At 38.1% G+C, this 16201-nt stretch overlaps 1 protein-coding gene across 6 annotated transcripts in view; it reads left to right on the top strand.

The window, feature by feature from the left end:
* MAP3K5 (mitogen-activated protein kinase kinase kinase 5) overlaps positions 1–16201 on the top strand; it is a 243106-nt gene that overhangs the window by 120247 nt on the left and 106658 nt on the right. For all 6 annotated transcript variants that reach the window (XM_032159847.2, XM_058435587.1, XM_058435586.1 and 3 more), the window contains one exon: positions 11446–11558. In XM_032159847.2, the coding sequence (XP_032015738.1) occupies positions 11446–11558 (113 nt within the window). The remainder of the gene's footprint in view (positions 1–11445; positions 11559–16201) is intronic.

Below are 16201 nucleotides of genomic sequence, written 5' to 3'. Positions count from 1 at the left end.
TGCATTTTTTGCTGTTATTGTTCAGTCTAATTTGAAAAATCTCTCATTAGGAATGATTAGATCATTTACATTTAATGTGGTAACTGATAGTTGGGGCTATATCAATAATATTGACTATTTGTCTTATTTATTTTTTATTTGTCTTACATGTTTTTTGTTCCTTTAGTCCTCCATTCTTGCTTTATTTTTATTAACTTAGTATTACATTTTCTCCTACATTAGCACTTTAGTAATAGTTTTCATATTATTCTTTGAGTATTCCCTAGAGATTACAACCTGCATCCTTGACTTTTATAGTCTACCTTACATTTTGTATTTTACTGCCTCTTGAACAAGGAAAGAAACTTGGAGCAGTTTAAATAATCCATAGATTTTAAATGATTTTTATATTTTAGATCTAGTCACATATTTACTCTTTCTGATGCTCTTTCTTTCTGAAGTTCAGTGCTTCCAAATGAAATCACTTTACTTTAGTCTGAAGCACTTTTAGTATTTTTTTATAGTTCAGATCTGTTGGCAACTAGTTCCCAGTTTTTGTCTGAAAATATCTTTTTTAGACTTTTTTTTTCTTTTATTACTCTAAAGATGTCACTACGTTGTATTCTGGCTTCCATAGTTTGTATGGCAAAGTCTACTGTCAATTTTACTGCTTCTTTAAAAGTAATGTATCTTTTTTCTCTGGCTGATTTTAAAAGATTTTCCACTGTGTTTTCGGATTTTGGTAACATGTTTTGGCATTTAGACTATAATTATCTTATTTTATCCTGCTTGAGTTTTGCTGAGCTTCTTGAATCTGTAGGTTGATGTTTTCATCCGTTTTGAAATGTTTTTATCCATTATATCTCACATATTTCTTGTGCTCCATATTCTCTTTCTTCTTTTTCTGGGGCTACAGTAATACATAGGTTAGGTGGTTTAACTGTGTCTCCTCTGTTTCTTATGCTTTGTTGTTGTATGTGTGTGTGTTTTCTTTCTTTCTTTTTTTTCTATATCTCTGCTTCAGTTTAGATACCTTCTATTGACATGCATTTTAGTTCACCAAAACTGTTTTTCCACTTTGTTGAATTAACTTGTAAGGCTATACATTGAATTATTGTTTTCAGGTATTGTATGATTTGGTGCTAGATTATGTGATTTCTTTGATTCTGATTCTCTTTTGAAGTTGTTTATATCTTTTATCCATTTTATCTTTTTCTCTATATTCTTTACTATATTTGTCATAATTATCCTAAAGTCCTTGTCTATAAACTCTAGTATCCGAATTATCTGTAGGTCAGCTTTTTTTTTTTTTTCTTTTTTCTTTTTTATTATACTTTAGGGTTTTAGGGTACATGTGCACAATGTGACAATGTGCAGGTTTGTTACATATGTATCCATGTGCCATGTTGATTTCCTGCACCCATTAACTCGTCCTTTAGCATTAGGTGTATCTCCTAATGCTGTCCCTCCCCCCTCCCCCCACCCCACAACAGTCCCCGGAGTGTGATGTTCCCCTTCCTGTGTCCATGAGTTCTCATTGTTCAATTCCCACCTATGAGTGAGAACATGCGGTGTTTGGTTTTTTGTCCTTGCGATAGTTTACTGAGAATGATGTTTTCCAGTTTCATCCATGTCCCTACAAAGGACACGAACTCATCATTTTTTATGGCTGCATAGTATTCCATGGTGTATATGTGCCACATTTTCTTAATCCAGTCTATCGTTGTTGGACATTTGGGTTGGTTCCAACTCTTTGCTATTGTGAATAGTGCCGCAATAAACATACGTGTGCATGTGTCTTTATAGCAGCATGATTTATAGTCCTTTGGGTATATACCCAGTAATGGGATGGCTGGGTCAAATGGTATTTCTAGTTCGAGATCCCTGAGGAATCGCCACACTGACTTCCACAATGGTCGAACTAGTTTACAGTCCCACCAACAGTGTAAAAGTGTTCCTATTTCTCCACATCCTCTCCAGCACCTGTTGTTTCCTGATTTTTTAATGATGGCCATTCTAACTGGTGTGAGATGGTATCTCACTGTGGTTTTGATTTGCATTTCTCTGATGGCCAGTGATGATGAGCATTTCTTCATGTGTTTTTCGGCTGCATAAATGTCTTCTTTTGAGAAGTGTCTGTTCATGTCCTCTGCCCACTTTTTGATGGGGTTGTTTGTTTTTTTCTTGTAAATTTGTTTGAGTTCATTGTAGATTCTGGATATTAGCCCTTTGTCAGATGAGTAGGTTGCAAAAATTTTCTCCCATTCTGTAGGTTGCCTGTTCACTCTGATGATAGTTTCTTTTGCTGTGCAGAAGCTCTTTAGTTTAATGAGATCCCATTTGTCGATTTTGGCTTTTGTTGCCATTGCTTTTGGTGTTTTAGACATGAAGTCCTTGCCCACGCCTATGTCCTGAATGGTATTGCCTAGGTTTTCTTGTAGGATTTTAATGGTTTTAGGTCTAACATATAAGTCTTTAATCCATCTTGAATTAATTTTTGTATAAGGTGTAAGGAAGGGATCCAGTTTCAGCTTTCTACATATGGCTAGCCAGTTTTCCCAGCACCATTTATTAAATAGGGAATCCTTTCCCCATTTCTTGTTTTTGTCAGGTTTGTCAAAGATCAGATAGTTGTAGCTATGCGGCATCATTTCTGAGGGCTCTGTTCTGTTCCATTGATCTATGTCTCTGTTGTGGTACCAGTACCATGCTGTTTTGGATACTGTAGCCTTGTAGTATAGTTTAAAGTCAGGTAGCGTGATGCCTCCAGCTTTGTTCTTTTGGCTTAGGATTGACTTGGCGATGCGGGCTCTTTTTTGGTTCCATATGAACTTTAAAGTAGTTTTTTCCAATTCTGTGAAGAAAGTCATTGGTAGCTTGATGGGGATGGCATTGAATCTATAAATTACCTTGGGCAGTATGGCCATTTTCACGATATTGATTCTTCCAACCCATGAGCATGGAATGTTCTTCCATTTGTTTGTATCCTCTTTTATTTCATTGAGCAGTGGTTTGTAGTTCTCCTTGAAGAGGTCCTTCACATCCCTTGTAAGTTGGATTCCTAGGTATTTTATTCTCTTTGAAGCAATTGTGAATGGTAGTTCACTCATGATTTGGCTCTCTGTTTGCCTGTTATTGGTGTACAAGAATGCTTGTGATTTTTGTACATTAATTTTGTATCCTGAGACTTTGCTGAAGTTGCTAATCAGCTTAAGGAGATTTCGGGCTGAGACAATGGGGTTTTCTAGATATACAATCATGTCATCTGCAAACAGGGACAATTTGACTTCCTCTTTTCCTAATTGAATACCCTTTATTTCCTTCTCCTGCCTGATTGCTCTGGCCAGAACTTCCAGCACTATGTTGAAAAGGAGCGGTGAGAGAGGGCATCCCTGTCTTGTGCCAGTTTTCAGAGGGAATGCTTCCAGTTTTTGCCCATTCAGTATGATATTGGCTGTGGGTTTGTCATAGATAGCTCTTATTATTTTGAGATACGTCCCATCAATACCTAATTTATTGAGAGTTTTTAGCATGAAGAGATGTTGAATTTTGTCAAAGGCCTTTTCTGCATCTATTGAGATAATCATGTGGTTTTTGTCTTTGGTTCTGTTTATATGCTGGATTACATTTATTGATTTGCGTATGTTGAACCAGCCTTGCATCCCAGGGATGAAGCCCACTTGATTATGGTGGATAAGCTTTTTGATGTGCTGCTGGATTCGGTTTGCCAGTATTTTATTGAGGATTTTTGCATCAATGTTCATCAAGGATATTGGTCTGAAATTCTCTTTTTTGGTTATGTCTCTGCCAGGTTTTGGTATCAGGATGATGCTGGCTTCATAAAATGTGTTAGGGAGGATTCCCTCTTTTTCTATCGATTGGAATAGTTTCAGAAGGAATGGTACCAGTTCCTCCTTGTACCTCTGGTAGAATTCAGCTGTGAATCCATCAGGTCCTGGACTCTTTTTGGTTGGTAAGCTATTGATTATTGCCACAATTTCAGAAGCTGTTATTGGTCTATTCAGAGATTCAACTTCTTCCTGGTTTAGTCTTGGGAGGGTGTATTTGTCGAGGAATTTATCCATTTCTTCTAGATTTTCTAGCTTATTTGCATAGAGGTGTTTGTAGTATTCTCTGATGGTAGATTGTATTTCTGTGGGATCGGTGGTGATATCCCCTTTTTCGTTTTTTATTGCATCTATTTGATTCTTCTCTCTTTTCTTCTTTATTAGTCTTGCTAGCGGTCCATCAATTTTGTTGATCTTTTCAAAAAACCAGCTCCTGGATTCATTAATTTTTTGAAGGGTTTTTTGTGTCTCTATTTCCTTCAGTTCTGCTCTGATTTTAGTTATTTCTAGCCTTCTGCTAGCTTTTGAATGTGTTTGCTCTTGCTTTTCTAGTTCTTTTAATTGTGATGTTAGGGTGTCAATTTTGGATCTTTCCTGCTTTCTCTTGTGGGCATTTAGTGCTATAAATTTCCCTCTACACACTGCTTTGAATGTGTCCCAGAGATTCTGGTATGTTGTGTCTTTGTTCTCGTTGGTTTCAAAGAACATCTTTATTTCTGCCTTCATTTCATTATGTACCCAATAGTCATTCAGGAGCAGGTTGTTCAGTTTCCATGTAGTTGAGCGGTTTTGAGTGAGTTTCTTAATCCTGAGTTCTAGTTTGATTGCACTGTGGTCTGAGAGACAGTTTGTTATAATTTCTGTTCTTTTACATTTGCTGAGGAGAGCTTTACTTCCAACTATGTGGTCAATTTTGGAATCGGTGTGGTGTGGTGCTGAAAAAAATGTATATTCTGTTGACTTGGGGTGGAGAGTTCTGTAGATGTCTATTAGGTCCACTTTATGTAGAGCTGAGTTCAATTCCTGGATATCCTTGTTAACTTTCTGTCTCGTTGATCTGTCTAATGCTGACAGTGGGGTGTTAAAATCTCCCATTATTATTGTGTGGGAGTTTAAGTCCCTTTGTAGGTCACTGAGGACTTGCTTTATGAATCTGGGTGCTCCTGTGTTGGGTGCATATATATTTAGGATAGTTAGCTCTTCTTGTTGAATTGATCCCTTTACCATTATGTAATGGCCTTCTTTGTCTCTTATGATCTTTGTTGGTTTAAAGTCTATTTTATCAGAGACTAGGATTGCAACCCCTGCCTTTTTTTGTTTTCCAGTTGCTTGATAGATCTTCCTCCATCCCTTTATTTTGAGTCTATGTGTGTCTCTGCACGTGAGATGGGTTTCCTGAATACAGCACACTGATGGGTCCTGACTCCTTATCCAGTTTGCCAGTCTGTGTCTTTTGATTGGAGCATTTAGCCCATTTACATTTAACGTTAATATTGTTATGTGTGAATCTGATCCTGTCATTATGATGTTAGTTGGTTATTTTGCTCGTTAGTTGCTATAGTTTCTTCCTAGCCTCGATGGTCTTTACAATTTGGCATGTTTTTGCAGTGGCTGGTACCGGTTGTTCCTTTCCATGTTTAGTGCTTCCTTCAGGAGCTCTTTTAGGGCAGGCCTGGTGGTGACAAAATCACTCAGCGTTTGCTTGTCTATAAAGTATTTTATTTCTCCTTCACTTATGAAGCTTAGTTTGGCGGGATAGCAAATTCTGGGTTGAAAATTCTTTTCTTTAAGAATGTTGAATATCGGCCCCCACTCTCTTCTGGCTTGTAGAGTTTCTGCTGAGAGATCAGCTGTTAGTCTGATGGGCTTCCCTTTGTGGGTAACCCGACCTTTCTCTCTGGCTGCCCTTAACATTTTTTCCTTCATTTCAACTTTGGTGAATCTGACAATTATGTGTCTTGGAGTTGCCCTTCTCGAGGAGTATCTTTGTGGCGTTCTCTGTATTTCCTGAATCTGAATGCTGGCCTGCCTTGCTAGATTGGGGAAGTTCTCCTGGATAATATCTTGCAGAGTGTTTTCCAACTTGGTTCCATTCTCCCCATCATTTTCAGGTACACCAATCAGACGTAGGTTTGGTCTTTTCACATAGTCTCAAATTTCTTGGAGGCTTTGTTCATTTCTTTTTATTCTTTTTTCTCTAAACTTCCCTTCTCTCTTCATTTCATTCATTTCATCTTCCATCAGTGATACCCTTTCTTCCAGTTGATCGCATCTGCTACTGAGGCTTCTGCAATCTTCGCGTAGTTCTCGAAACTTGGCTTTCAGCTCCATCAGCTCCTTTAAGCCCTTCTCTCCATTGGTTATTCTAGTTATCCATCCTTCTAATTTTTTTTCAAAGTTTTTAACTTCTTTGCTATTGTTTTGAATTTCCTCTCGTAGCTCAGAGTAGTTTGATCGTCTAAAGCCTTCTTCTCTCAACTCATCAAAGTCATCCTCCATCCAGCTTTGTTCCGTTGCTGGTGAGGAACTGCGTTCCTTTGGAGGAGGAGAGGTGCTCTGTTTTTTAGAGTTTCCAGTTTTTCTGCTCTGTTTTTTCCCCATCTTTGTGGTTTTATCTACTTTTTGTCTTTGGTGATGGTGATGTACAGATGGGTTTTTGGTGTTGAAGTCCTTTCTGTTTGTTAGTTTTCCTTCTACCAGACAGGACCCTCAGCTGCAGGTCTGTTGGAGTTTACTAGAGGTCCACTCCAGACCCTGTTTGGCTGGGTGTCAGCAGCGGTGGCTGCAGAACAGCGGATTTTCGTGAGACCACAAATTCAGCTGTCTGATAGTTCCTCTGAAAGTTTTGTCTCAGAGGAGTACCCGGTTGAATGAGGTGTCAGTCTGACCCTACTGGGGGGGTGCCTCCGAGTTAGGCTGCTCAGGGGTGAGGGACCCACTTTAGGAGGCAGTCTGTCTGTTCTCAGATCTCCAGCTGCGTGCTGGGAGAACCACTACTCTCTTCAAAGCTGTCAGTCAGACAGGGGCATTTAAGTCTGTGGAGGTTCTTTGCTGAGTTTTTGTTTGTCTGTGCCCTGCCCCCAGAGGTGGAGCCTACAGAGGCAGGCAGGCCTCCTTGAGCTATGGTGGGCTCCACCCAGTTCGAGCTTCCTGGCTGCTTTGTTTACCTAAGCAAGCCTGGGCAATGGCGGGCGCCCCTCCCCCAGCCTCGCTGCCGCCTTGCAGCTTGATCTCAGACTGCTGTGCTAGCAATCAGCGAGACTCCGTGGGCATAGGACCCTCCGAGCCAGGTGCGGGACACAATCTCCTAGTGTGCCGTTTTCCAGGCCCGTTGGAGAAGCGCAGTATTAGGATGGGACTGACCCGATATTCCAGGTGCCGTCTGTTTCCCCTTTCTTTGACTAGGAAATGGAACTCCCTGACCCCTTGCACTTCCCGAGTGAGGCAATGCCTCGCCCTGCTTCGGCTCGCGCACAGTGCGCTTCACCGTCTGTCCTGCACCCACTGTTAGGCACTCCCTAGTGAGATGAAACCGGTACCTCAAGCAGAAATGCAGAAATCACCAGTCTTCTGTGTCGCTGGGGCTGGGAGCTGGAGACCAGAGCTGTTCCTATTCGGCCATCTTGGCTCCACCCTGTAGGTCAGCTTTTCTTGTCTGTGTTTGCTCTTGTTTATTGGTCACAACTTCCTGGCTCTTTGCATGTCTTGTATTTCTCTATTGTATCCCAGACATTTGTATTAAAAAATTATTGAGAGTTGGAGATGATTTTATTTTCACTCACAGAGATTCTCCCTTTCCTCTGTTAGCCAGATAGAGTAAGAAGCTGATTACCTCAACAAATGCAGTTGAGTCGGGTTGGGTCTGTTTCTATTTTGTCTCTGCTTCTTAGCTGTGACCCTCTTGAACTTCTAGTTGATAGGCAGGCAGATTTCTATCTTCTTATCCTTTAAATACCGTTGGAGATTTCATATCTTTCCTTAGGAGTTTTGTGTTGAGCTCTTTATTCTCCAAAATTTGGTAGATTTATTTTTTTCTGTTTCTTTTTTTTTTTTTTTTTTTTGAGACAGAGTCTTTCTCTGTTGCCCGGGCAGGAGGGCAGTGGTGTGATTTTGGCTCACTGCAACCTCCACCTCCAGGGTTCAAGTGATTCTCCTGCCTCAGCCTCCCGAGTAGCTGGGACTATGGGCACACACCACCATGCCTGGCTAATTTTTATTTTTAGTAGAAATAGGATTTCATCATGTTGGCCAGGCTGGTCTTGAACTACTGACCTCAAGTGATCCGCCTATCTTGGCTTCCCAAAGGGCTGGGAGCCAGCACGCCCAGCCCAAAATGTGGTAAATTTCTTAAAGGGAAGACTTTTTTCCTATGGTTGTTGTGGTCTCCTTTCCCTAGTGGGACTTTCCTCCTAAACACTCAGGAGATTTCACTCTGTCATCCCAGCTCTATTCCACGCCCTAGCCTCCTATACAACTCAGCATTCAACGAATGTCCTGTGAAGAAAACAGCCACACATTTGGGGCTCCTTCAGGTTTCATTCTGTCATGCCAAACCATGCAATTATCAAGAAATCCACTAGTTTCTCTTTTTCTTGGTAAAGTTTAAAATAGACAGAGTTTCTCTGCCAATGCCAAGCCCAAGCCTAATCTTAGGGTCAGAATCAGCAAATGCCCCATGAAAGACAACAGCAATTCAGCTCATCTTGGAAGCCCACTTCCCTCTTTGGAGTTTATTTCAGTGATTTTTTTGTTGCTTCCATAGATCTCCAGTGTCCGTAAAAATGTGTTTTTGATATGTATTCTTATTTCCCCCTAGTTACTGAAGCAGGAGTGATGGCTTCCAAGTAGACAACTACATCTTACTTGGAAACACAAGTTTTCCCCCTCACATTTAATATTTGTCCACAATATAAATGGCTATGTAGGTTCCCAGCATTTGTATAATATTTTATTCCATGTTATACTTTATAGTATTATTGGAAATTTAATTTTTCATCTTGTAACAAATGCCCTTGTAAATGAAACTTCTGATTACATGTTTAATGTTTTTTTCTTGGTATAAATTTGTAAATGTGTAATTGTTTTGTTAAGAAGTATACAGTTTTAAAAAATTTCTATAGTTGGCCAGGTGCAGTGGCTCACACCTGTAATCCCAGCACTTTGGGAGGCCGAGGTGGGCAGATCACCTGAGGTCTGGAGTTCGAGACCAGCCTGACTCACATGACAAAACCCCATTTCTTCTAAAAAAAAAAAAATACAAAAAAAATTAGCTGGGCATGGTGGTGCATGCCTGTAATCCAAGCTACTCGGGAGGCTGAGGCAGGAGAATCACTTGACCCCTGGAGGCAGAGGTTCCAGTGAGCCGAGATCGTGTCACTGCACTCCAGCCTGGGCAATGAGAGCGAAACTCCATCTCAAAGAAACAAACAAACAAAAATTCTATAATTTTGATATTGGCAAATTCCTGCCAAGAATACTATACTTCTTTGCTTTTACAGTATGGGAGAATTCCCACTTCCTGCAGTGGTATGCTAATGATATATGACAGGATTTTATTTCTTTTGTAATATACCTACATGCTCTTTTAATCTCCAGAAAACATTAAGACTTTTTCCTCAATACAGTACTCAATTTAGTCTCATGGATTGAGGGGAGCTCGAGAAAAATGTGAATTATTAATTTTATTGGTATTTATATTTTCATTTAAAATACAAAAATATATATTGTTTGTGGTAACAGAAAAACAGATATAAGCCCAAATATTCATTTGGGTTGGTTTTGGCACATAGGAGGTATTCAGCCAATATTTATTGATTCATTTCCATATGTCTTCATTTTTGCATCTTCCTTTTCATATCTTTAAGAGACATTTCATGTTCTTCGGTTTCAGGGAAAATGCCATAATGTATTTAATGAAAAATATTACGTATCTTGATATGAATTGGTAGAAAGGGAAGTGTCTACTTCTTTCTTCTCCTAAATCCTTTTTTGTTGGGACATTATACTTGCCTCTGAACAAAGACAAAGAACTTTGAGACTTATGTTAGTCTAAGACCTGTAAGCTGTGACTTGCCTTGATATAGTTTCGAATATCTGTAGTCTAGGTGTTTATACTTTTTTCATTTTAGAATGGAAACATGTATACTTCTGGAAACATTAAAAAATGCTTTTTAATCACCTATAGTGATGCAGTGGTACCTTTTTTTCATATTCCATAGGTACATAACTATCAGAGCCAACTAGTTAAGATTCATAGTTATTTTTGCTTCCATTCAGAGATGCTCGTTCTACTTAAAGAGCAAGATGTTTAAAAAAGAGATGTGGTCCTCAATATTCAGAAAAATATATTTTTTGTTTTCATTTGATGTTTAATTTATTTTAAATTATAGAAAATTTTGAGTATATATAAAAGCCAAGAATATACACGTATTGTGCCTACAGTATCCACTATTGTGCCTATCACTATGTTTACTATTCCTGTCTTTTATTTACACAGTTATGACTTAGGTGAGAATGCTTTTATCTTGGAATTGTAATGTATTTCTTCCCACATAACCTTTTTTTGGTATCATCAAATGGTCATTTAGTTCTTATGTTTTCTTCAGCATGATTTTTTTTTAAATTAAAGTTTCATTTTTCATGCATTGGCCTCAGGCAGTTCCTCTTAGTCACTAGGGCATTTATTTTATTTTTCTCGTTTTACATACCCCTAAGCGAAATTATATTGAATATCATTGCCCGTTTAATGATGCATGTGAGGAAACCCTTAAATGTATCCTAGGAAGTATTACCTTGAAAATAAAGTAAATATTCAAACACTGAGGTCCTTTTAAATATTGAAGTATTTTCAAAGGTTGATACTAGGTTTTATGCATATTCAGAAAAGTCTTTTTATAACTCTCTGAGCCAAAATTAGGATGTAGAGACACAATCTCTGCTTTTTTAAATTTCATCCTATAATTGACAGTCTATTTCATTTTTATATCATTCTTATGGAATTGATCATTTCAGTATGTTACCTCCTCAGTGCTCTGTATATTTTTAAGAGTTTTTAAAAACTACTTTGAAAAATATGTGCCGGGTTCTCATTTTTAAATGTTCATTGCACACACACACACACACACACACACACACACACACCCTGAATAATGGCTTCCAAGTAGACGACTACATTTTGCTTGGAAACACTAGTTTTCTTCTGACTTTTAACATGCTTCTACAACACAAATGACTACATAGCTTTCTAACATTTGGAATATATGTTATTCCATATTATACTGTATAATATTATTGGATATTTAGAGTAATTTTTCATCTTGTAACAAATGCCCTTGTAACTAAATTTTCACATTCATGTATTTCTGGTAGATGATTGAAGAGAGGATTTTTTTAAAGACTAGGGTTACTAGGTAGGTTGAGGGTGAGCTAAGTGGGGGGCTGTGGACAAAGATAAGCAGTTTCTGAAGCGTTAAGTCCGAATAGCACACCAGATTCTGGGGTGAAGGCCAGTGCAATATTTTTACTTGCTCAGACATTGGAGTTATACAAACAGAAGCTATTACACACCCAGGGTTTCATGATTGAGAAAGTTAACTTGTGCATTTGTGGTTTTTTATAGGTTCAAAAAGGCATTTGAATCTGAGCCAACACTACAGTCAGGAATTAATTATGCGGTCCTCCTCCTGGCAGCTGGGCACCAGTTTGAATCTTCCTTTGAGCTCCGGAAAGTTGGTAATTACAACTTGATATTTTACATGGAAATCAAGAAACTGGACCTAACTTTGTGCAAAGGAAAAGAATCATGAATAGATAAATCTTTTGCTTTCTGTCTTTTCATACTTCCCAAAGAGAAAAAAAAACATTATATCTCCTTGTTTGGAGTTTCATACTATTGTACAGAATCCTGATATGAGGACATAATTCAGTTTTTAATGTATCTTACCTGCTTCTAAAAGTCCCCCTGGTTAATATTCCAGCTCAAACTAATATTGAGGATATGAGTCCTGCATTCAGCCCCCAACTCCCAAATAAGGTTACTGTTTTGTGAGACATCAGGAATATTTCCTATTTTAGATTGCGCTTTTGTGGTGCTTTTTTTTCAAAAACCTCTGCTGTTTCCTTTAGCTGTTTCTCAAGCACACCTGTCCCTATGATTTCATTGGTGTTGGGGGAAGAGCCTCCCAAAGCCCCAGGAGCAACAGGTTAGGCAAATGGTGGTCTTGGTAGGAAGTAGGCTCCTCAGACCGTCTTTGAATCATAGCCATCGACAGAATGTGCTTTTGTCCCTTTTTTCTGTAGACGTTATCTCATCTGCTGCCTTTCCCTGAGAATTTAAAGAAGTTAGGGCATCTTAGTGAACACATTTCAAGTGATTTTTTTGGTTTTGGCTTTGATCACGTTTTTTAAAGATTCTAGATACTGGAATCCTGTCTATGGGAATCATATTTTGCTCCGTTGGGTGTCTAATGACCCCCTTTCAGAGAACCTTTCCAACCTTTTAGGAGCTACTACAGACATAGAAATATTCAGCCTTGTTTTTCATAGGGAAAAAATAACACGTTCATCTTAGTGAAGCTATGAATTGTAGAAGAAATTTTTTCTTCAAAATAAAAAAAAAAATTTTTTAGAGACCAGTTTTCCCTCTGTCACCCAGGCAAGAGCGCAGTGATGCGATCATAGCTCACTGCAGTCTCGAATTCTTAAGCTCAAGCGATCCTCCTACTTTGGCCTCCTAAGACGCTGGGACTGTAGGCGTGCACCACCACACCTGACTAATTAAAAAAATTTTTTTTCATAGAGACGTGGCCACACTGTGTTGCCCAGGCTGGTCTTGAACTCCTGGCTTCAAGCAGTTCTGCCACAGCCTCCCAAAGTACTGGTATTACAGGTGTGAGCCACCGCACCTGGCCCACTTTAACTGGAGAATTTCTTTTTACTTTTCTTAAAGAGAAATGAATCCTAGACTTTAAAAAAAAAAAAACATTATTTTGGAAGAGCTTATATCTTTATGTAATGTTCTAGAGAAACTTTGAAGCTAAATAAAGTCAGAATATTAATTTGTTTATTTAAATGCCCAGACTAAAAGAATGATAAAGTATTTATTACTGTGGGATAGCAGGGGCATTAAAGGTATAAAGGTCTGTTTGAAATAATTTTTTTTTCTTGTGAGACAGGGTCTCACTCTGCTGCTCAGGGCACAATGGCACAATCACAGCTCACTGCAGCCTCGACCCCCGAGACTTAAGTGATCCTCCCACCTCAGCCTCCCGGGTAGCTGAGACTACAGGCATGTACCACCACACCCGGATAATTTTTTTGTATTTTTTGTAAAGATGAGGTTTTTCCATGTTGCCCAGGCTGGTTTAGATTGTGCTTTCTTAGTGCTTTTTTCAAAAACCTCTGCTATTTTATTTATTTATTTATTTTTAAGGTTGGGTCTCACTCTGTCATCCAGGCTGGAGTGCACTGGCACAATCATGGCTCACTGCAACCTCAACCTCCTGAGCTCAGGAGATTCTTCCACCTGGGCCTCCCAAGGTGCTAGGATTGCAGGTGTGAGCCACCTTGCCCAGCCTGAAATAACTCTTTTGATTGGTTCAATGAAATCAGAGAAGGTACATTGCAATTTGTGCTGTTCAGAAATTATGATTATAATAAAATTTTGTGTCTAAGACTAAATTAAAAACTCTATACTAGCCACTAGCCAAAATCCCTGTATCAGTATTCTAAAAATCTTTTTATTGCTCCTTTGTTGCTTTTTTCATTGTTTTTATTGATATACAATAGATATATATTTTTTTAGTATATATGTTCTATTTTGATACAGTCATATATTTATTGTTCTGTTCTTAACTCAAGGTGAGGTTTTGTTGAAGCCTCTAAATTATTGCAGGAATTGACAGTGATTTGCATATGTAGGCAAAGCAGTGACAATGGTTTGAAAATGTACTTATTCTAAATCTCATTTTGAAGGTAAATACTTATTAAGATGGTCAGAACTCTGAGGTTTGAGGAAATGTGATTAATATGTAAAAGAAACATGTTAATTTTTTTCAGGAAGAACTCACTTGTAATACATGTTAAACAAACATTCGAAAACATATAAAGTTAGTTAAAAATTTTAGAAATTGCATAACATATACAGACTTAAAATATGGCTTATCAGTGAATTTTTAGCTATCATGAGAACTGTTTTAGGCTTCTAAAATACTGTGATATGCATTCTAAATTGTATTGTCCTTCAATAATAAAAACATTGTTAAAACTCACTAACTTAAGTCCTATTCAATTGTAAATTATGCTAATCAACATAGATTGATCTAAAGTTAATTTTTATATGGTAAGAGGATTAAATGGATTTTCAAGGAAAGACAGGTTGGCTAAATAAATTAATAGTTTAATATAATAATGATGTAAATGAGACAATATACTTGGCATATTTTAAAGATACACATAGTTTCATTCTTTCTTTAAATGCTCCAATCAACTTTTCCAGTAATTTATATCTCCCATTCCTCCTGTTGGCCTCTGCAAACATAAATTATTCCGAATTACTGAGTTCTTATAATCCTCAGACTTTTACTTATGAAATCCCTTCTTTAGATGCTTTTTGAAATTTTGATTTATAAAGGGTAAACAATTAAAAATTAAGATGAGCACTCAATCTGAAGCTCCCTAAATGTATTATTTTAAGATCTCAAATGTAAGAAATGATTCTTAACTGTCATACTGTGTTGCCCAAAGACTCTTAATTCTAGTTGTGTGTTTGTTTGCGGTTATGACTAATTGCTTCATGGATCTGTGTTTTACTTTTCCAGTTTTTGAAGAATCATTGATGCTTAGGCTATTTAGAGCTAGGATTTAAAAACACAGAGCCTTATCCTACATCTTCTTCCTGTTTTCACCTTTGCAAGCCTTAAAAATAATATTCAAACTTTAGCTAAATACAAGATGATGCTTCCATCCTCTGTGGAATTTTCCAATTGTGAAACATTTTATGGGTGAGAGTTATACTTAGAGGTTTGAGTCTCCAACAGTGATGATATAGTGAAAGAACACTATGTTTGGAATTCAGACAACCACTATTTAAATATCATTTTCAGTGAACATTAAAAAATATTGAATATAAAATATATATTACTGTACACAAAAATCCATGAGTCAATAGAGATAATCAAGGAAAAGTAATCAGAACAAAATCTATCACCAACCACTGAAAAACTCCTTTGTCACCTATGGAAGTGACCACCTTTTCAGAAAATTAGAAGTTATAAGGAAAGAAGTAAGTACTTTTCCTTCCTCTTTCAGAGATACTGTAGTTCATCCCGTTGATGAAATATAGCACTTCTTAGGCTGGGCATGGTGGTTCATGCCTGTAATCCCAGCACTTTGGGAGGCCAAGGCGGGTGGATCACCTGAGGTCAGGAGTTCAAGACCAGCCTGATCAACATGGTGAATCCCTGTCTCTACTAAAATTACAAAATTAGCCGGGTGTGGTGGCATGCTTCTGTAATTCCAGCTACTTGGGAGACTGAGGCAAAAGAATCGCTTGAACCCGGGAGATGGAAGTTGCAGTGAGCCAAGATTGCGCCACTGCACTCCAGCCTGGGCGACAAGAGCAAAACTCCATCTCAAAAAAAAAAAAAAAAAATACAGCTCTTCTTGAGGTATGCTACATAGTAAATGTATTATTCTTCCAGAGAATGTATTCTTCAAAAGTACACTATTATAGTTAATAAAGTAATAATAAAGCTGATAATGAGAGTGATGTTGAAATAATTGATTCTGGCAAGGATCATCAATTAGAACTAAAAGTATTAAATTGAAATGCTTTTTTTAAAACAAATTACATTTTACCCCTTTTACATGATACCAAAGCTAACTTATAGATAACTTGTTAGTCACAAAGAAACAAATGTACCTGTAGAATGGAGGGACCCAGCTGTCAGTGATCCATCCTTATATCACTAATAATAGGGTGGCCAGACATGTGCCCTTAGGACTTTATTATGATAACTATGAAGTGTACAGCAGCTCTTCTTTTTGATTTTTTAACTTTAATTTTTTGAGATAGTGTTTCACTCTGTCACCCAGGCTGGAGTGCAGTCGTGCGATCTTGGCTCACTGCAACCTCCACCTCCCAGGTTCAAGCGATTCTCATGCTGCAGCCTCCTAAGTGGCTGGGATTACAGGTGCATGCCACCATGCCCAACTAATTTTTGCATTTTTAGTAGAGAAAGGGTTTTGCCATGTTGGCCAAGCTGGTCTTGAACTCCTGGCCTCAAGTGATCCGCCCACTTCGACCTCCCAAAGTGCTGGAATGACAGGTGTGAGCCACCACATCTGGCCGAGTGTACAGCAACTCTTGTGAAATA

This window comes from Hylobates moloch, unplaced genomic scaffold (assembly GCF_009828535.3).
Source record: "Hylobates moloch isolate HMO894 unplaced genomic scaffold, HMol_V3 SCAFFOLD_2, whole genome shotgun sequence".
NCBI lineage: Eukaryota > Metazoa > Chordata > Mammalia > Primates > Hylobatidae > Hylobates > Hylobates moloch.
Note: the sequence above shows the minus strand (reverse complement) of the source record. Positions and strands in the feature narration are given on the sequence as shown.